This window comes from Gossypium hirsutum, chromosome D01 (assembly GCF_007990345.1).
Source record: "Gossypium hirsutum isolate 1008001.06 chromosome D01, Gossypium_hirsutum_v2.1, whole genome shotgun sequence".
Taxonomy (NCBI): domain Eukaryota; kingdom Viridiplantae; phylum Streptophyta; class Magnoliopsida; order Malvales; family Malvaceae; genus Gossypium; species Gossypium hirsutum.
In genome coordinates this window covers 2,299,053-2,320,866 of record NC_053437.1, presented here as the reverse complement: position 1 = coordinate 2,320,866, position 21,814 = coordinate 2,299,053, and the positions used below count along the sequence as shown (strand labels likewise).

General features: G+C 34.1%; 3 protein-coding genes across 5 annotated transcripts; 1 reads left to right on the top strand and 2 right to left on the bottom strand.

Moving 5' to 3' along the window:
* Nucleotides 1-593: 593 nt before the first annotated feature.
* Nucleotides 594-6,445, top strand: LOC121213724 (uncharacterized). Its single transcript, XM_041086726.1, has 7 exons — nt 594-1,153; nt 1,240-1,437; nt 3,140-3,412; nt 4,563-4,668; nt 4,892-5,010; nt 5,145-5,321; nt 5,667-6,445. Exons 1-7 carry the CDS (start codon nt 857-859, stop codon nt 6,417-6,419), a joined length of 1,923 nt encoding a protein of 640 aa, XP_040942660.1. The 5' UTR covers nt 594-856; the 3' UTR covers nt 6,420-6,445.
* On the bottom strand, nt 5,462-10,086 carry LOC107936127 (uncharacterized). Its single transcript, XM_016868794.2, has 9 exons — nt 9,761-10,086; nt 9,548-9,678; nt 9,373-9,450; nt 9,253-9,297; nt 9,119-9,163; nt 8,347-8,398; nt 8,114-8,210; nt 7,098-7,283; nt 5,462-6,276 (listed from the first exon to the last, which is right to left on the bottom strand). The coding sequence occupies exons 1-8, from the start codon at nt 10,053-10,055 to the stop codon at nt 7,118-7,120; spliced, it is 909 nt and encodes a 302-aa protein (XP_016724283.1). The 5' UTR covers nt 10,056-10,086; the 3' UTR covers nt 5,462-6,276; nt 7,098-7,117.
* A 1,455-nt stretch (nt 10,087-11,541) lies between these two features.
* On the bottom strand, nt 11,542-19,968 carry LOC121213723 (phospholipase D zeta 1). Of its 3 annotated transcripts, XM_041086723.1 has the most exons (20): nt 19,406-19,968; nt 19,206-19,307; nt 18,959-19,074; nt 18,226-18,367; nt 17,694-17,864; nt 16,995-17,168; nt 16,311-16,553; nt 16,093-16,209; nt 15,560-15,699; nt 15,326-15,475; nt 14,864-15,020; nt 14,275-14,781; nt 13,773-13,883; nt 13,529-13,675; nt 13,249-13,446; nt 13,018-13,119; nt 12,788-12,919; nt 12,583-12,648; nt 12,256-12,317; nt 11,542-12,171 (listed from the first exon to the last, which is right to left on the bottom strand). In XM_041086723.1, exons 1-20 carry the CDS (start codon nt 19,637-19,639, stop codon nt 11,922-11,924), a joined length of 3,321 nt encoding a protein of 1,106 aa, XP_040942657.1. In that variant the 5' UTR covers nt 19,640-19,968; the 3' UTR covers nt 11,542-11,921. The 3 variants fall into 3 exon arrangements, with proteins under 3 accessions (XP_040942657.1, XP_040942658.1, XP_040942659.1); XM_041086724.1 differs by lacking the exon at nt 19,406-19,968 and having other exon boundaries at nt 18,959-19,049; XM_041086725.1 differs by lacking the exons at nt 18,959-19,074; nt 19,406-19,968.
* Nucleotides 19,969-21,814: the final 1,846 nt, after the last annotated feature.

The window sequence follows — 21,814 nt, the reverse complement described above, 5'->3', positions numbered from 1 at the left end:
AGCTCGCTGAAAAAATTAAATTACTCAAACAAAATAAAAATACAGGGACTAGTTTTAACAAATGGAAAACATAGAAAAATTACGTTAAAAGATATGGGGAATAGAGGAAAATAGAGAAAGAAGCAGAAGAGAAAGAAAAATAAAGAAAAAATAGTTAAAAAATATAAAAGAAAAAAATTAAATTACTTAAAATGAAAAAAATATGGGGACCAATTGTATAAATTAACCTAAAATTTTTGTTTGAAATGATGACTTAACGTGCCATGTCAGCTTACTGTTACACCGTTAACGACAATGAACGGCTCAGTGACTAAAATGTTACAATACGATAACGTAAATGACTAAAACGTAACAGTTTAAATATAAATGACTATTTTAATAGTTTACCAGTATATTTATAACCCTAAAATAATTTTTATAATTCAAATTAAATATTAATTAAAAATTTAACATTAAAAATTCAGCACAGCACCCTAATCATTAAACAGATCTACATTACTTATAAATTTATTTATTAATATTAAAAATTTTTAATTTGTCAAATATTTAAATAACACCTTGTTTTTATTTTATTCTATTTGTAGACAGAATAATTGTATTTGGTTTGCCTAACGTGCGCGCCCTCTCAAATTCCTAATTCCTATCCTTGCCCTTTTAAAAGAGCCTTTTCAATTCCACAACGTAGTATTATTTTTTCCCTACAAACTGACGAAAAAGCCCTCATCGATTTGGCGGAGAAACACCTCCGTTCCCGTAATTTGTTGAATCCTTCAATGCCCTTTTCAGGAACCAGCGCCGGTTTATTTTAGATTTCCTCTTAGTTTCTTTAAAGAGATCCGGCGGAAAAGCTGATACGATGGCCGCCGGAACAATGGCGACGGCAGCGGGAGCGGCGGTGATACTATACTACGTCTGGTTGAGGAAATCGGAAGTTAAAACCGACGGCGTAGGCAGTGAAGAAGACGAGGATTTATCAAAATCGAGCAGATCGGTAAAGCGGAGAATTGTTAGGAGACCAGCTCAAGCTCCCGCTACGTGGCTCGAAGCAATTGCTACGATATCGGAGACTCTCCGATTCACATACTCGGAGACTCTTGGAAAATGGCCGATCGGAGATTTGGCTTTTGACATTAATTATCTCATGCGGAGACAGGTTCGTAAAATGCCAGGGCACACTTTCGTTTTGAGATTAAGATAAGAAGTTATGTATTAGATAACTTCTTTTTGGTTTTTTTTTAGGGAAATTTCGAAGTGGCAAGTGTATATGCAGGTGATAATTGTGTGGAACTTAAGGGTGAAGAGATTAAAAAGGAGTTGAATAATCTGCTAAGGCTGTTAACTCTTTGTAGGCTTTTCTCGAAGAAGCCATTTCCGGTGTTTTTAGACTCTGCAGGTTATTCAGAGGAAGATGCTCTTCTTCATAAGCCTAAAGCAGGGGTATGTTATTCACTTGAAAACTTAAAAGCATTTGTTTATTGTTTTAATTTTACATGTAAATGGAAGCTTTTTGTTAGATGGATTTAGCGTAGCAGGTAAGCTCGAGTTGTGCTCGAAATTCAAAAGTTGATATTTGATTTGAGTTTGATCGAATATCAATTTTTAAGTTTGATTTCAATTTGAGTTTTAATCAGAGTTACTCGAGCTTGCATTTAAGTTTTTTCTATACAATAAAAATAAAAATAAAAATTCATAATATTAAAATATATTAAAATATAAAGCTCGATTAGGCACGCCAACCGTAAATTGAATATTACAATATTTGTAGTCTGCTAAATCAATAACTCAAACTCAAGCTAGACTTGATAATTATTAAAAAAACTTTTTGTGTTGTTACTTGTTAGATCCATATTATGTACTCGTTTTACATGTCTGATTGTCTGGTCCTCACCTCCTAGTTCTCAAGTCATTGAATGAGTAAATGTTTTAGGATAGCTTGAAATCAAACAGGGATACTGAATGAATATATTAGGTTTTTTTTTTTTTGAATTACAAAATGAGGGTAAAGCCTTAACAGCGACGCGACTAACGTGACTCGAACCTAGACAATAATTGGAGAGATGAACACCTTAACTATTAGGCCAACACATGAGGTTCAATGAATATCTTAACTTTAAGCACAAGGTAACATATCTAACGAGTCTTAGTTGTGGGGGAAAGAATGAGAGGACGTAAAAGATTACCCGTTGCCCTCAAAATTATTATTATTGTTATTGTTGTTGTTATTATTATCTATACTTTTCTTAAATTACCGATATCTCCAAATCTTAGTTAATTAAATTGGAAGATATTACGAACTTTAGCTTATTAGAACCAAAAGAGCATCTCTCATTGTGTCGATATAGGCTTGCATATCCACATGGAACTCCTATTCTTTGGTGTAGGTAGAAATGTTTTAACTTTTGCCATACTCAAGGTAGCACATTTTTATTGAAGTAACTTAATATCCTATGTTTATCTAGATATGGGTACGAGAATTTGACCATTTAAGAACCCATTAAATCCTTGAAGGCATAAAGATAAATTTAGGCTTTAAAATTTATTCATTTTGTCATTTTAGCTCTCATTTTATTTTTGGATTATTTTGGTCCTCAACCTTCAAATTTTATTTAAATTTTTTTGTTTTAGATGAAAAGATAATTGAACTATTAAAATTTTAATAGCATTGATGTGAGAGCTGCGTGGCAACTTACGTGCACTTTATTATTAATATGGATATTTTTTAAAATAAATTTATTAACTTTTTTGAAATCTTATTGAATTTTTTAATATATACTTTTTAATTTCTTTTTGAATTCTTATGAAGTATATACAGGCTAACGTGTAACGTGTAAGTTATCACATCAATGTTGTTAAAATTTTAATAATTCAGTTAGCTTTTCCGTTTGAAACAAAGTAATTTGACAAAATATCCAGAAAAAAGAATGAGGAACAAAATGACAAAATAAAAAAACATTAGGAGCTAAATTATCGTTATGTCAATACTTAAAAAACTTAAAAAAAGATTTGCATTTGGCACTCATACTGAATAACATAGGTTAGCAACAAATCCAACCTGGATTTTATGTTACCGAGGATAGTTATGTGGCATGTGTTGTTTTTATCTGTTTCAATTAATTATTTTGGGAACAATTAATTGCAGCTTATGAAACCAGCATTCACCATCATACGTGATGAAAATTCGAAGTGTTTCCTTCTATTGATACGTGGTACACACAGCATTAAAGATACACTAACAGCAGCAACAGGTGCAGTGGTGCCTTTCCACCATTCAGTTTTACATGATGGTGGGGTTAGCAACCTCGTCTTAGGATATGCGCATTGCGGAATGGTGGCTGCTGCTCGTTGGATTGCAAAGCTCACTGCCCCTTGCCTTCTCAAGGCTATTGCTCAATACCCTGACTACAAAGTTAAGGTAATTTGCCAACTGTTTTCGTTTTCCACTTTCCTTCCATGAATAAAAAAGCCCCTAAAATTCTACCACGCGCTCGAAAAAGAAAACCAAAATTTCTAATTATAGCATTAATTTTGATATCAATATAGTCATTGGCGGAGTCAAGATGTTAATCTTAGGAGGGTCAAGCTAAAATTAGACATGCTTCGTAAATTTTTTTTAAGGAGAAGAGATGAGAAAGTAGTGTGAGTGCCAAGAGTGGAGATGGCTCTTTTTATATTCCAATTTTTATTCTCCAAATTTGGCTTTTCAAAAAAAAATTCCCTTTATTTTTATCAAGAAGAACTTTTTTAAAACATTATTTTTAATACTATAAAAATATTGAAGGGACCTATTTCTATATTTGGGAAGGCCATAGTATAAAGGGGAAATTGAAAAATCTCAGATCTTGGGGAGGCAATGGTCCCCTGGATCTCTTAGTAGCTCCACCACTGAGTATGGTGTTAAAAAATTTGATATCACTTAGAAATTTGCTATCATTTATATTTTGTTAATGCCTAAATTTTATTATTTTGTTCCTTGAAGTATGGCCTTACTGAACTTAGCTGTAGCTAATGATGGCACAAAAAAAAAAACAGACCCGACAGTTCTGACCCGATCCGATAGGATTTTTCTTTTAGAAAAAGTAGGTTTCGGGGCAGTTTAATTCTTCAAGTCAGGTTTGGATTTAAGAAAAACTGGTGCCCCAAGATAGTTACCAAAATACCCTTTATATAATGTTAGTTTAAAATTATAATAAAAGTTATATTAATATTAGCATAATTATATTTAGAAAACAATTAATAGTATCATTAAAAATAACAAAAAAAATTAAAATTTATTATCCTTTTTTGATAGAAAAAGAAAAAGATTGTGGTATTTTGGGTCAGGTCAGAGTTGAATATAGTTCAATTTTCCGAATTGGATTCGAGGCGGGTAATTTCGAGGCGGTTGAGATAAAGTAATGCTGAGGGTATATCAAATCAGGATCAGGGTGAGGGAAAGATCGCTCCACCCCGCTCCACCCTATTGCCATTTCCTCCTTATTTTTGTTTAAATTATATACTTTTGTGATTGGATGATTGGAAATGATATTTAGAACTGTGTTTGTAATATTTACATTTACTGTCAGATTGTGGGGCATTCGCTTGGAGGTGGTACAGCAGCATTACTAACCTACATTCTTCGGGAACATAAGGAGTTTGCTGCCTCCACCACTTGTTTTACATTTGCCCCTGGTAAAACGTTTCCAACATATTATCGTTTCATATCTAAGCTTAGTGTAAATGATGTAAACCCTCATCATTTCCACAATAAGCCATGCTCGTATTAGACACATTTTTCTATCCGACACTTGTACCTAAATCCAATTACAAACGCTTTTTGCGATTAGTAAAAGGTTCTAATATCATATGCTTGATGAGGCTTAGAAATTGATTACACTACTGTCTAATGTTGCAGCTGCGTGTATGACATGGGATTTAGCGGAATCAGGCAAACACTTCATTACAACTATCATCAATGGCTCTGATTTAGTGCCTACTTTCTCAGCTGCTTCCGTTGATGATCTTCGCACCGAGGTACTTCTCATTGTTAAAGTTTGCTCTAATTCTTCATTTCTTTTGAAGTCCTCTTGTCCAACTTCGATTCAAGTATCCTCCAAATACATGAAACAACTTAAAAAATTCTGATTGCATCCGACATTTACACTCAGGTTACGACGTCGTCGTGGTTAAATGATTTGAGGGATCAAGTTGAACGAACCAAGGTTCTTAATGTTGTTTACCGTTCTGCTACTGCTCTGGGCTCACGTCTTCCCTCGATGGCTACTGCAAAAGCTAGTGTCGCCGGTGCTGGTGCCCTTCTCCGACCAGTTTCTAGCAGCACTAAGGTAAAACTTATTAACAATCTTATGCGCATTTCTATATTTGATCTGGTTTTTGGTGCTTAAGTTAAAAAACCGTAATTATTCAAATCAAATTGAATTTTAATTTTATTTAATTTTCGATTAGTTTCTAACTTTTTAAATAATATAATAAATATTTTACTTCTAAATTAATAAAAAGAAACTTTCAAATACCATCTATTTATACTCTTTATAAAGTTTTGGGCGTCACTTGACTCTCAATTAAAAAAAAAACAGAAAAAACCCGAACCAAACTAAATTGTATCTTGTTCTAGTTTTTCCAGTTTTTTTTGGTATAATGGGTGGATTGTTTCGGTTTTAACACTATAGGTTGTCATGAAAGGTGCTCAAAATGTTGCTCAAGCTGTTGTAAGAAGCCGCTCATCTCTAACTTCATGGTCTTGCATTGGTCCTCGCCGTCGGAATGTAGTTTCGGGATTGAATGCTAAAGGCGATGATATGACCAAACCTTCATTAACATCTAAAACAAGTTCCAAAGCTCTTGTGACCGAAGTGGATTGTCACTCTGGTGGCGGTTTGGATCACAATGACACCGATGAAGACGAACCCCTAATTGAAATGGATAGAGGTATTACTACGTCTACCACAGACGAATTTGTGGGTGGTGAGTTGTGGTATGAACTTGAGAAGGAGCTTAAGAGGCAGGAGAGCGAAGTTGATCTTCATGGCTGTGCCGAAGAAGCTGCTGCGGCAAAAGAAATTTCGGAACAGGAGAATGTCATTGCTGCAGATGTATCCTCGGAAAGTAGAAGTGCAATCTCTTCCTCGGATGCCTCAGAGAACCTCCGGTTCTATCCTCCAGGTAGAATTATGCATATTGTTGCCATGCCTTCATCGGATGCTGCTGTCCTAGATGATCATGATGGTGACGGCAACGGAGACGGGTCTAACAACGGTAAGGTTCGTATATATGAAACACCTAGAGAATTGTATAGTAAGATCCGGCTATCAAGAACCATGATTAATGATCACTATATGCCAATGTATAAGAAAATGATGGAATTGTTAATTATTGAACTTGAAAAAGACGAGGATTGTAAATTTGATGTTTTACAAGATTAAAGGGAATCACACTGCTGGTTTTCATATTTTGTTTTTGGTACAAGGGAGACTAAAAATAAAGGGATAATCATAAATATAAAACTATAATTTCAAGTTACTCGATATCAAGCTCATTCATATTTAAGCTCTTTATAAAATAAAGAGTAAAATTATAATTTCATAAAATAAAAATATATTCAAATGAAAAGCTCGATTAAGCTTTCAAGCTGTTCAAATAGAATATTTCGAGACAAATTTGTGAATATTAGTGTCTCATTTACACTTCTAACTTTCATGCAACATAAATGAATAACCATAGGTGAAGTCAGAAAATTTTAGTTGGGGATTTCTCAAGCTAGGATTTAAACTTTGCTTTTAAATCAGAGAATATAAATCAAAATTTGGAAACTTAAGGCGTAAAGTTGCGATGTTCAAGATATTAAAAATTACCAAACTAATTATTACAATATTTAATATAAAATAGTATTATTATTGTTATTATAATAGCACAATAATGGTTTTCTTCTCCGAAAATTAACTTAAAAGTTATGAAATAAACCCTCTACTTTATCCCTTGACCAGTTGAAGTGGGAGCAAACAATAAAGCAAAGAATGATTCATTAAAAGAATTCTATATTGGCAGCTCTACTAATCAGGTCCCAAAATATGGTTAAATATAGAAATGTCAAGAGGATAAACCTGTCGATTTGACGATGATATCAGCCACCGTAGCGGGACTTCAGAGATTCCGGAGGCTCCTCTTCCATGATGCCTGAACCAGTTGTAGCCAAATACGTCCGGATGGTGGCCGTTCGGTCTCCGAGGAATGTATGATCCAAGAAGTTATTGTAAGCAATATCACCAAGATTCTTAGCTGCCAACACACTAGAATACAACAAATGTGTATTACTCGGCTTAACCAAAATTCTTAAGCCTAAGCATGTAAAAAGTATCGGGAATGAACAGATCAGCAATTCAATGCTTTTTAGTCAAAAACTCAGGTGCACTTAGTGGTATAAATGAGACAATGGTGCTCACAAGTTACTCGAGTATGATTTCGGAAAAACTCAAACTCAATTCAGTAATTATCGAGCCAAGCTCAAGCTTAGTAATACTTGGTTCAAACGGCTCAAGAGCTTTATCAAACTTTTCATTTTTAATGTATATTTAAATATTTTTGTCATTAAATTACGTTGTTGTTTAATTATCTAGTTGATGTAGAGCTCAAACTTGAACTTAATCGAGCTCAAGTTCAAATAACTTGGTTATATCTCAAATCAAGCTTGAGTTTAAAATGGATATTCGATTGAGCTCTGAATTTTGAGCTGAGCTCAAACTCGAGCTCGCCTCGATTACACCTTTAATATTTGGGCTCAGCTCGGCTTGAACAAAGTATCAAACCACAAAGAAATACAGAAATGAAAGTCATACTTCAGATGGCTTACAAAAAATTTCAAATCTAGCAAGCAATGTGGTTCTGCATTCATCACGTGCTTTATTCCCTATGTTAATCAAACTCGAGTGATAGTGTTGGATATAGAGATGTACACCACGGGTATATTCTATTTATTTTCCCTTAGATTTTCAAGTATTTGAAAGATTCTTAGAAGATCATATCTTCATACTGGTATACACTTCAAGGAAAATAAGAATCTGAGGAACATAATATTTTATACTATGTAGGACTACAGCATAAGAATTGCAATAGTACATACCAATGTCGAAGATATACACGGCACGGCAAGATATCATCTCGCCAAATCTTTTCGATGTTGTATCGACCGTAGTGCTGGAAATAAATGTCCTTATTTCCTGCACAAAGGCATAAGCTTTTGTTACACATTATGAATATGAAGCAGCATAAACGGTTAGCAAAAAAAGTACATATTCTTTCACTCAGAATCTCAAAGTCACAAAAAAAAAAGAATAACTAATGGAAAAACTTAACCTTTGCATCTAATTTGAAAGAACTCCTCATCACTGTAACGAGTACAAAGCACCTACATTGATATTTCCAAGCAAATATGCATAAAAATTACAACCCCAAAAGAAGAAAGGCATGGGTTATCTTAGTCAGATTCGGACGGGAGTGTCGAATACTGGCATGTATTTTATGTAATATGAGTACGTTCGTTTCTTTTTAGCCATAATAACAAATTTAGTTATTAAGGTTTACTTATTTTGTTACTTTGACTCTGATTTTTCTTTTATCACTTTGACCCTAGTTATATCGCTTTTTGTTGGATGAAAAAGTCAGTTGAACTGTTAAAACTTTCACAACACTGACGTGATAACTCGTGTGGCACTTTACATGCACTTCGTAAAAATTAAAAAAAAAATTTAAAATTTTTTTAAAAAAATCATAAAAGTTCTTTTTAAAGATTATCTATGTTAGCAATGAAGTACAACTGTACAACTAAATTGCCATGTGAGATACCACGCCAATGACATTAAAATTTTAAGAGTTTAGTCAGTTTTTCCGTCCAACAAAAAGCAATTAGACTAAAATCTAAAGGTTGAGGGCAAAAATGATCTAAAGAACAGAATTAAGGTCAAAGTGACAAAATATGTAAACCTTAGTGGCTAAATTTGGTATTATGCTTCATTTTTATGCATTAGCATGTTTATCTATGTTCGAATATGTGTCCAGCATGGGTGTTGAATACAAAATACTTCAGGAAAATGAAAGTGGTAAAGTAAATTGAACAAATTTCACATACGGCTGGATTAGCAAAAGGCTCTCCATCAAGTGTTTCAGGCAAGACCTGTAAAACAAACAAATCAATCCTCCATATTCACAGAGCAAGAAATGGATAGCCAATTAGCACGAAAAATTAAGTAAGAAGAAACTTACAGCAAGAAATCGGAATTCGAGTTCTCTTTCCATGAAAGCTGGAATCTGATTTTACACAGCAATATATCAGGTAAAAGCTGAAATTATTCAACTCAAAAATTTGGAATAGAAATGCAATACCTCAGATTTTTGAATCTCGAAAACAGTAACAATTAGAGTCTCCCCTTCACAAGGCTCTACACTTAAGCTTGATATCTCCTGCAATAAAAAACAACAAATTCATTTTAAAACATGAAAAAGAAATTAAACATTTCAAATCAAAGTTTCCACTGAATTCTCAGTATCCAAACATAACCTTGGTTTCAGGCTTGGCGATGCCACGATCGAAGAAAATTGGGGCGACGTGAGCGAAGACACGCCTAAATCCTTTCAATTTCGCTACTCTGAAGTTCAATAGATTCGGAAACGTACTTCGTGCGCTCCTTTCTGCTCTCAATTAAGCGATGATCAATGAATCATGATGATCATCAATTAAGATCAGGTTGGAAGCTTAGCTAACTGTACCTACCGGAGAGAAGGGAACCGAAGCCGCAGATTGAGATGTAACCGCTCGGTGAGAGGAGCTTTTCGAAATCGGATGAATCATTAAGTTGACACAGCTCCGGTTGAGTCGCGGCAAGTTTCGTGTTGGAGCTCATTATCGGAGAAGGAATCCAGAGAAATCTACGGTTGAGAGTAGAAGGATAGGTGCGAGCCGAGACAGCGATCGGAATGGAGATGGTGGCGCGTAAGGGGAACACGCGAATGTGCAACACTGTTGGTGGAAATGAGTGAGAGACAGAAGGAAAGAGCGAATTGGACATGGGGAAGGTGTAGGCTGTGGAACCTATCTTGCGAGATTGTATATATAAGGCAGGGGTTTTGAGGTCAATTCAACGTATGATGGAAATCACGTGAGGCGCACGTGAATAATATATTACAGCTTTTCTTAGTTCAAGAATTCATGTTTTATAAAATTTCTCTTTTGTTTTTTTTTATTCCCGAAATGAAATACATTCATATGTAAATAGTTATAATTAGGATTTTTACGATAGTAAAAATATAATTTTACTATTTTAATAGTATAAATTTTTATAATTTTTAAAAAATTAAATCAAAATTTTATTAAAATTTTTTATTTTTTAGGAGATTGTGATTCTGTCAGCCCCTAGCTTCACCACTAGTTATGATCAAAGAAAATGAATCATAAAATTTAACATGTTAGGAATAAAGCTCAATGGAAAAAATGACATATAGAAAATACATCATTTGACGCTTAGCTATCATAATGAAATACTTAAATCTAATACTGACAATATTATCTATTTAAAAATATGTAAAAACATGTAAAACTCAAATCTTCTAGATTATATATAGACAAAATTATTATCTTTTAGATTATATAGACAAAATCATTACGGACTCAAGGAAATTAAACTATAATGACTCGAGAAATCATGAGTCCTCAATGACTAAAGGGCCAAACCCTCAGCCAAATTTATCATTTCGAAATCAAAGCCCTTTCATGCCGGAAAAAGGTGAGTAGCAAGGCAAAGAAGTGTCAATTGGAAGGAAAATGATGGAAATGGGAGGGGAAAATGGAAAATAGGGAAGGATGAGGAAACAAGAGGTGAAAGATGAGTGGGTAAAGGATGAAGGAACGAAGAGGGGAAGGAGGTTTTGCCGGCAAAAAGTATCATAGGAAAGCCAGCGACAGTTAAAACAAAGATAGATAGTGTTTAATTCCCAAAAAGGGAAAACTAGGAGAGGTTGGAGAATCCTTTCGTTTCTTATTAGAAGAATATGAATAGCAAAGATAAATTTGTGTAAATAATAGCCGGTTAAATTTTGTTATTTTTGAAATTTTATATAAAAAATTTATTATCTCACGTTTAATGTCATATTAATTTACTATTTTTATATGATACTCAAGAAAAGCAGAGTTTAGTTAAATCGATTTTATGTCTATCATTTCAGAATTTAAAATACATAAAAATTAAAAATAATTAAATTGAATAATAAAGACTACATCTACAATTTATGCTAGTATAAAACTAATAATAAAATTTGACCCAACCAAATCTAAAATTTTGAATTAAGAAAAAGGACCAAAAGTAAATTTAATCAACAAATTTCACTGATAACAAAACATAACCATCAAGCTTGACCAAATAAGAATACAAGGTCCCGTTGATATTACAAGAATATTTTCAATTTAGGTTACGAAATATTTATTTATGGAGATAATTTAATTATTTATTTTATAAAAATATAATATGATTAATTTTTAAATAATTCTTTACTAAATCATTCACATTGAAATTCAAATAAATTAAAAATCTCCAAATACATGGCTTTTTATGTACTTTCACAAATTACACGACTAACTAAAAAACAATATGAACACATGTATGCCCAAATCTATAAAATACCTTAAACACAATTATGACATGACATAATATACGTACACTATATTAATACACGAATTGCCAGGTCTACCAAACACTAATTATATCCAAAAAAAGAAAAAAGGAAAAATTTTCAACCTTCAAAAATGGTGGTGAGGTCGGAGTTGCTGAAGGAGAAAGCTTGGTTCAAACCTGGCTTTGTTGGAGAAAAAAGGTTAAAGAGGAATCGTATGCAATGGATGCGAAAAATCGAAAAAACCGGGCTTTCTATGATCTCCCTACTTAATGAAAAACTTGAGGGGATGCATAATATTCACTCTCATTAAACACAGGTCTTAAATCTTCATTGCACATGAAATCCAAAGGGAAAGAAACAAGATGTCCTCGTACCGACTTTAATCTATCCATTGGATCTGTTTGTTTGATATCTCCGTTGTGGTATGATTCTAATTTCTTAGGGGCTATTCCTAAATCAATTGTAGTGTGACCAAGTCTTTCCTTCCAAAAGGTAAGGCTTTGTCGGAGCGTAAGCCTGCAGGTTATCGTCCATCAGGTTAAATCTCAATAATAGGATAACTGAAGAGAAAAGGAAAAGAGTACGAAAGAGATATGGTACCGGGAATGTATGATATCATTTGGGACACAGGCAAAGACATCCTGGTAGATTGTTGTATTCATCTGTTATATAATATGACAGTATCATGTTATTGAGCAGTTTCAATTACTTTGACTTTTCATTTAAGTACTTGTGTCCGACATTCATCTCTGACACAAGACCATCCCAATACTTGGAAAAAAAAAAACTGATCATATCTATATCCAACACTCACACCTCCAAGTAACATAGGTTCGTAAATCATTTTACATCTGATTTCTTTTAATCCGAGCATTTCAGCAAATAAAATGCAAAACTACTAAAGAAACATAAAAGTCCAGTTCTTACCTTTGCAGTTGCAACCCATATCTCTTTATAACTCGAATCACTAATGGGATCGATTATTTGATTTATCTGAGGTGGAATGGAAGAACACATATATCAGTTGAATCACATGAAAGACTGTAAATACCGTATGACCAATCTCGAAGTCCAGTTAGATGATCATAATCAGAATTTAAAATAGGTAAACAGTAGATGGAGCCTGTCAAACCTCTCCTTTACGAAGATCAAGATGTTCGGACCATAATGAGAGGCGAAGACTCAAAGTGAATTTTCCAACCTTCCATGGATTTCCTCCCATCCGCGAATCAACTAATTCTTTGTCTTCGATAAGCACACCGATCTGAAAATATTAATTAACATCAAGTTTCTTGGAGAAGTAATACAGATATGTTAGTTTTCACAGAAAAAAGTTAAAACTAATCTGGAATGCGGAGGTACCTCTGAATCTCTAGAGCCAAGTAAACTTCTGTCATTAATATTTGCAGATCCAATTAAGGCTTTAGAGTCATCAATTAACATGATTTTACTATGCACATATACCTGGAGAAATAGCAGGGAACAAATATATCATCAAACACGTACATGCTACATGCTGAACTTTCATCGTTAAGTGCTATGACATGATACTATACCACGGAAAAGAGAATTGTACAGAGAAGGCGAACATACCGGACTTGTAGCCACAGGACCGTGATCGAAAAGTTTACCATACGATCTAAGGCCATAGAAAGATATGTAATCATGAGTTTTAGGACCAAGAACTTTATGAAGTTTATGCAATATTGAATTCTGTCCTCGGCAAATGGTTCGGTATTGCCAATGCATTATAGCTCTCACAGATGCCGCACCAGCATCATCAAGGCCACCCTGTTAAAACTTAAAAAATCAGTTCAAACATAATACTAATGTCTGAACTCCAAAGTAAAAGAAAGTTACCAATATTTACAACCTGGAAACCGGGAAGCAGTGGTATGACTATAATAACCCTGAAACACTTCTTATCATTGTAAGCTCGCATAATACGCCGGTACAATGCTTCTAAAACACGATTCCGAATAATTTCATCCCCAGAGAGGCCTGATATAAAAAATTGGTTCTGGAAAAAAATGAAGCAACAGGAGGATGGTAATCCGTGTGATTATATGATTTGTAGTGAACTGAAAATAAAAAAGATTGAGAGATGAAGCACGTACCTCAATGTAAACAAAGTGTTCCGCTTTCTCAATGAGGGAGCAATAAGCACAGTGAATGCTTTCTTCTACTTGGCTGGTTCCAGCAGACCATTGACTGACACTTCGTATAATCTGAAATTTATAGATCATCGTTGATTCACACCACTTAATAAGTTGAAAATATCTCTTGAAATGAAAAAGAAAGTCAAACTGAACAATAGGAATAATAACAGATTGCATTCATATCATAGTTGCACAAAAGAGCTTCATGGGCTGCAAAAGCACAGTACTGATGGCTTGAACCAATATTATGACCAGAGACATCACTCCGTTTTTCCTATCATTATAATTTTTTATTTCTATCATGTAAATATGCTGTTCAACAAAGTATACGACCTAAATTTCAATGATTTTTTTATGCACTTAATGAAATAAGACTGAAGATTTGGGATATCAAAGTAATAAAATGAAAATTCTGACCCAGATGCAAAACTTGTAAAAGTCTTGATGAGAAACAACCCACCTGACAACGACATGAAGTTCGGGGACCAACCTGTCCAGCTTCATCTACAAAACCAACTTGATCACCTCGTTCCTGTGTTTCCCACCATTCTGGGTCTGCAGCTTTGCTTCCAAGCTTCCTTTTTACATCTGAAGATCTTTCCATACGAAGATCCAAGGAGTCAGGGTCATCAACAAAGCCCTTCATGGGTGTGTCTGTGACTGCTGGTTCTATTTTGGACTTTCGGAAAGCAAAAGAAACACTTGTACCGGCAGTAGAATCCAACGCATTAGATTTTGGAAACCCATTGCAATTATCCAACTCAGCCTCTTGAGGCAAAAGTAGAGGAATATCTTGTACAGCTGATCTAGAACAAAAGTAATCCTCTCTGTCGATGTCTTCGGTGTTGTCCAAAACGCTCTTGCCCTCAATTTCAATCTCTTTGCTTCTTCCCATATAATGTGGAATCACCATATGATGATGAGGCATGAGTAGTGGAATTGCTTCTTCATACAGAGCTTTATTTCTCTGGAAAAGGAAACAGCAGATTATTCTTAATAACAAAGTTACAGCATTTTTACAGTTAACTATATTAATTTTATAAAATAACCTTCGCATAATTCCAGCGCTGAACAAAATGTCGTGCTACATCACGACAAGGTGGTCCCCAGAGTGCACAATGGACATCATGCCAAGGCATTCGAGGAAATTTTCCTCGATCCAACTCATCTTTCATAGTATCTTCCCATGAATTAGGTTCAGATTCCCTGTGAAAATGAAATGTGTTTCATCTGTTATACTACAACAGCTCCAAACCAACTCATATTCAAGAACATTATAGAAAAAGGAAGAAGAGGGGCGGGGGGAGAGCACTGAATACGCAGTCACAAAATCTTGAAAGTTTTGAACTTGTGATCTCTATATACAAAATCGAAATGTGTATAAAATAAGCATATTATAACTTATGACAACTGAAATGTGACAAGTTCAGGAAAGGTTAAAAAGAATGTAAGTCAACTTCTAAACAAATTTCTCAAAAATTGAGGAGAATCTTTGCTTACTAAAAGATTACCGCGGGTTATAGTAGTCTTTTCCAGGCCATACTAGGGGAGGATTATCGCCCACCTTGTGTTCAAATGTGTCATAGCGACCAAAGCATAAATCAAGTCCACCAATGAAACAAATTTGGTAATCAACAATCACAAGCTTTTCATGGTGGGACCTACAGGTAAAAGAAATACATGTCAAAGTCTGAAATATAAAAGTAAAATGCCAGTGCACACCCAATTCTCCAAGTAATGCATACCATAGATAGACACCAGCAGAGAAGTGATCTGGATATCGCAATACCCTCACATTCTCGTGAATGCTAAGAAGCTTTCTCTTGCTATAGACACTGTTGATCTTCAAAGCAAGGGCAAGTTCTTTGTAGAGAAGGATGTATATCTGCAGTCATAGATACATTTAGCATTTTCACGTCAGGATTGAAGAGTGATCTAAATAGCAGAACTGTCAAAACAGATCTTTTTGAAAAGAAGAAGAAGAAGAATGAACACGTATGCAATAGTTAGATAAGGTTGAGAATTTAAAGGGTTCAAAATAAAAAAAATAAGTCTTCAACCATCAAATAGTGACTGAGCTCATTGAAGACAAAATGGATTGGAGAAAAAAGTAATACATTGTGAACACGCAAGCCTTCATTTATGAGTCATAATTCATGTACATTTGTATACACAGCCATCAGAAGATGATAAATAATTCAACATCCATTTTTAGTTGACAAAAAAAGACTTATTAATGAAACAAGACTTTTAATAAATAAACCAAATATTACAATACCTGGACCCCTTGCTTAGCTTTGGCTTCAAGCAAAGAATCGAGCCTGGAGGATGCCTGCTCACGAAAAGGGCGGCGTAGATACAATTCTGGGCAAAGCCACCAGCCACAAATAAATATCTGCATAAATTTTTAAATCATACAACAGGTTTTATGCTAAAGAGCAGATTTGGACACAACCCATTTCAACATGCAAGAATGCAAGAGCAGAAAGGACAGACCTCTGATTTAGCATCCTCAATTGCTGAAGCTATTGCATCAAAAGCAGCCATACCATCTATGAACCATTGCGCCTGACTACCATCTTCTGTCAAACCCCTTGGAGGAGCAAAAGAGCCAAAGCGATGAGGATGACACCAGCCTTCAGGAGGCCTAAACCCAGCATCATTAATAGCAGCAACCCAATCTTTAACTTTAGCACTACTCTTCGTTCTTAACTTTATACTGCGGACTCCACATGTGACCTTTTGAAGTTCCCAATCATCTGTTAGAAAGTGAATTTCTCTAGATATATACATCAGACATACAACTTAACCCGTCATCACAGCGATAAATAGTTCATTTAATGTGTAGAAAGAAAGCCAACACCCTAAAAAAACTGTCCAGAAAATCGACACATTTATCTAGGCCCTAAATGTTTGAAATTAATGTCATGTTAATAAAGGTTACTGATCATGTTTTAGAATTAAATTTAAAATAGCAGGAGTATCACCAGAGGTTTTCTAATGCAATAAATTTTTTTGTTCGGGATTTTATATTCTTATCCAAATCACAATGAGAAAATAAAGTAACAATAAAAGGTCATTGAATATGAGCAGCAGTGCCATAAACTTTAACATGGCAATGTTAAATAAAATATTATTCCCATCAGCAGGAAAAAAAATCGACAGCAGTATTCTACTGACCTTAAAAGAATGGCGTAAAGGGTTACGTTCCTTTACTTCTTCTGCTAATGATACCCGGCCCTCACCATTACCATCTGAGGCTGGTAATACATCAAAAACAATAATATCTAGAGGTTTGGCATTAAAAGGATCTTCCAGCAAGGCCAAGAATCCAGGTTTCAGTACAGCCCACACCTGTAAATAATCATTACAAATGAGAACAGAAAAAGATGGGTCCTTCAAATCGACTAAAATGAGAAAATACCCAAAATGATGGAAAAGGAGAATTATGGTCTGACTAGTGATTTGTCTATACAGCAAGACTAGGGCAAAAGAAATCTGAATTTTTTTGCAAGGTAGGAGACAACTCCAAAGCTCTCAAGAGCATAAGAACCAACATATGATACCCATTAACCCATCTTTATAATCCTCTCCACAAAATCCTATAATCTTCTACCGTTCAACATATCTCACCCTTTAAGGGACAGTAAGAGATCCCTATGCATATTCTGTATCACAAAGCACAGCTTACTAAGTGATACCACTTGCAGAAGCACAAAAGATGAACACTATCATGCCAGTTTTTCTCCCACCCCAAGATAGACACAGAAAAAAAGTGGCTAGTATTTGTTGCACCGCATGCAAGAGCAGCATGGGCACTGAAAGAAATGCATTATAAATTGAATATACCCCAAACTTTCAGAAATTAGGTCACGTTACCTTTTGCCAGTTGTCATTACAGCAATTGAACCAATGACATGCACAGCATCTATCAGAGTCGTCATTCTTGGCAATTTTTGGTAGATGCTTCACCATTACATACGCTTCCTTTAGCTTAGGGCCATACTCTGGTGAAAACGACAATTTTGAAACCTCCAAAAACTTGCAAACCTACAAGAAACTAGACAAGATACTAATGCAACAAACAATAAAATAGGGACACAACGCAAATTGAAACTCAAAACATAGTAGTTACGGACCACATTCCAAGTTCCAAGTTCAAAGAGTAAATCTACAGAAGTTGAACTAAGACCTATGACTACAAAATGCATAATCCTATCAATTTAGTAACTGACAGACTGAAAGCTTACTGAACCAGCAGTTAGGAGGCTTAATCTACTTCATGATTGTTGCATGAAAAAAGGAAAGCGCAGAACTTGGTCTAAAACCTATGAAGACAAACATAACTGAACCAAAAATGATTGCCATGAACACATCGTAATATCACATCTCCATGTTTAGGAATGCATACCTCTCGAGAATTAACAATATCCATATTTCCAAGAAAGTGGTTCAAGTATTCTTGCATTGCAACCTTTGCCCTGTCCGATATTGATGACTGCCTTCCCAAGGCTGGTCTAATAACTGGAAGAGCAGCACTGGATGGAACATCTCTGCATAGAAAAAACAAAAGAAAATAAAAAAGACTAGTAGGCACTAGAGGTGTGATCGAGTTGAGCCAAGCCCGAATACTGGCAAGCTCAAGCTCGAGCTCAACTCAAAATTCAGAGCTCAATACTTGGCTCAAGCTCGATCAAACATTTATTTTTAAGCTCAAACTCAGCTCAAGATATAATCAAGCTACTCAAGCTCAAGCTCGATTAAGCTCGTTTATCAATCTTCATAGTCAAGCTCAAACTCGAGCTCAATTAAGGTTGTATATTCAAGCTCATGTTTGAACTCAGTTCAATAATTAAGCTTAAGCTTAGGGTTAATAATATATATTATGGGCAATAATGTAATTTAATAATATAAAAAATATTTAAAATATATATTAAAAACGAAAAGCTCGATAAAGCTCATGAGCTATTCAAGCTAAGTATTACTAAGCTCCAATTCAGCCCAATCGATTACTTGAGCTCGACTCGATTAATGACTTGAATTCGAGTTTTTTTTAATCGAACTCGAGTAGCTTGCGAGCTATGTAAGCACACATAATTAAATTTTGTCTTCCTTTTCAGAAAATTCGTGCCAATAACAATCACCTATTTTTAGCACTTTCGTCATGATGTAAAGGAACTGCATCATCATCCCGTTCATCATCATCGTGAACAACTGGCGGATGATCTCCTATTCCTAGATTTTGAAGCCATTCTTTAACCTTTAATGTAATAATATTCAGTGTGAAAAACACATTCGAATCTTAAACCTTCAGACTCAAAGAGTTGCTTATTAAAAGAAAATTCAAATTGCAGCAAAACACGGTTAAAACTTGTCGTTTCATCTACGCACCTGTTCCTGCTTCTCGTGAATTTCTTCAATAAACAATCGTTTCTTCAAAGCAAAGTGTAGGTAGAAAACGTCTGAAGCTTTCTTCAATAACTGCCACCTAAACTGAAGAATAAAAATGAACAAATTACTAAATATATACATAAAAAAAAGAAAGCAAGCGGTTAAGATCTTCTAATTGAATAATGAAGCTAAAAACTAACTTGTTTGTATTGGAATTCCATAGTGTAAGATAAGAGCATGGGACTGATATCGCCGGCGTCAGGTCTGGAGACAGAGACTATGGAAGCTTTAGGTAACTCGTCGAAAATCCGAGTTGCTTCAGGGGTGACACCTGGAGCAAACGAGAAAAACGATGACATCATCGACGGTAAAGTATCCGATTGCATCTGGAAGTGCCGGAAACCGCCACCTGGCATCAATTGCTCCGTCGCCATAACTTCGAGCTTTTATTAACTAAAAATCGGAGAACTTCTATTTTGTGAATTTTGTTGGATCTGATGAATTGAAGATCGAATGTTGAAAATGTGATGGAACTGGGATCCAGAAGCTTTGAGAGGAGGAGAATGGACAACGAGAGCAGGATTTGGATTTTTCTGAAATGCAATTTTTTTAATTTTTCTTTGGAATAATAAAAAGGTAAAATTCTATAAAAGGTCCTTATACTATATTTTTTGATAGATTTAGTACTTCATTATAATTTAAATTTTCTAAAAGGTGCTTGTACTATATGTTTTTAGTAGATTTAGTGCCTCCATTATAATTTTGATTATTTTTAGTCCTGCGTCTTGAAGTCGACCTTTTTTCAGTTAACTCCGTTGTATATACCATAGTTATTTTAGTATTTTCTATACAGTTGTAAAAAGAGATAAATTCCAAAATTGCACTTAAACTTTGGTTGAGTATACATTATGATATATGATTTTTTTTAAGTATATAAATTTTTGTGGGTGAAGCCACAAAAATTTTTTAGGGGCCAAAATTAAATTGTAATTTTTACAATAGTAAAAATATAATTTTTAAAAGATTAAATCAAAATTGTATCATTTTTAGGGGCCAAAGTATAATTTTATCTTTACTCATTTAAAATTTTTAAAAATTTTAAAGGACCAAAATAGAAAAAAAATTATTTTAGGGGGACCGAGGCCTAGAGGTGCTCATAGGCCGGGCCGGGCCCGTAAAAAATTTTGGCCCAGGTCCTAGGCCCGGCCCGAAATATGGGCCTAAAATTTTGCCCAGGCCCGGCCCAGGAAAAATCATAAGCCCTGGACCGGCCCGGCCCATTTTTTTAATAAATACCAAATTTTTATTTTAAAAATTAAAAAAAGTATTTTAAAAATATTTTAAAATAAAAAATAAAAAAAAAAGTATTTTAAAAATATTTTAAAATTAAAAAAATTAAAAAAAATTAAAAAATAAATATATTTATTATATCGGGCCGGGCCCGGGCCAAAAAAGTGGTGCCTAAGGCCCGGCCCATTTTTTAAACGGGCCTCGTTTTTTTGCCCAAGCCCATATTTCGAGCATATATTTTTACCCAAACCCTCCCATATTTCGGACGGGCCGTCAGGCCGGGCCGAGCCTCCCGGCCCATGAGCACCTCAACCGAGGCCCCTGCCCAACGCCTAGATTCACCCCTGAATTTTTTTGAATTTGAATTATTTCTAATTTCATAAATTACTGACACTGTTATTAATTAAGTATCGTTTTATGTTTGAATATTGCATACAAAAATAATTGTATTTATCTAACATAAAAAGTAATATATGTATTAAAATATATACAATTGAATTAAAATAAAATGCTTATGTGTATAATTGTAGCAAATAAAAGTTCATACATCACGTTTCTCGTTAAATTAAAATTCCCGTATAAATTTAAAATTTCTCTAGAAAATATTATAACTTAATCTCCTTTTTATTTTTTTTATATGCAACAAAATATTTAATTGTATAAAATTATTAAGATGTATATGTCGTTTTAAAAAATAATCCAAATTAACATGAAAACGTTAGTTTTAGGGTTAATATATCATTTGGTATATGAGTTTGATTTCAATGTTCAATTTGGTATCTAAGTCAAACGGCATGATGTAGCTTAATGAATATTTGAAACATATATTCTAGTAAAAAAACATAGATACTTAATTGAAACAAAAAACTCAAGTACTAAATTGTTAATAAATCCAAACTCGAGTGATTAATTGGAACAAAAAAATCAAGTATCAAATTGAAAATTCTTATAAACCAATTTGAATGTTGAAACCGAACTTAAATACCAAATTGGGACGAAAAAATTACAAATATCAAATTGAATATTAAAACCAAACTCGAATACCAATCAATATATTAACCTGTAAAATACATAATTTAAAAAATAAAGGACTAAAGCTATAAATTATAGTATGTAAACTAAATTTGTAAAAGGTATGGGATAAATAAACCATCCAAAGGTTGGATAATCCATCCAGCCCGACTCGAGTCAAGCTTGGACAAGGACTTTTACACTTTGGACTAGTTCGACTTTGATCCTAATATAACTTAAAGAATAAAAAATATTTTAAATTAAAATTTAATTATATAATATATAATTTGGCACCTTTAGTGTAAATG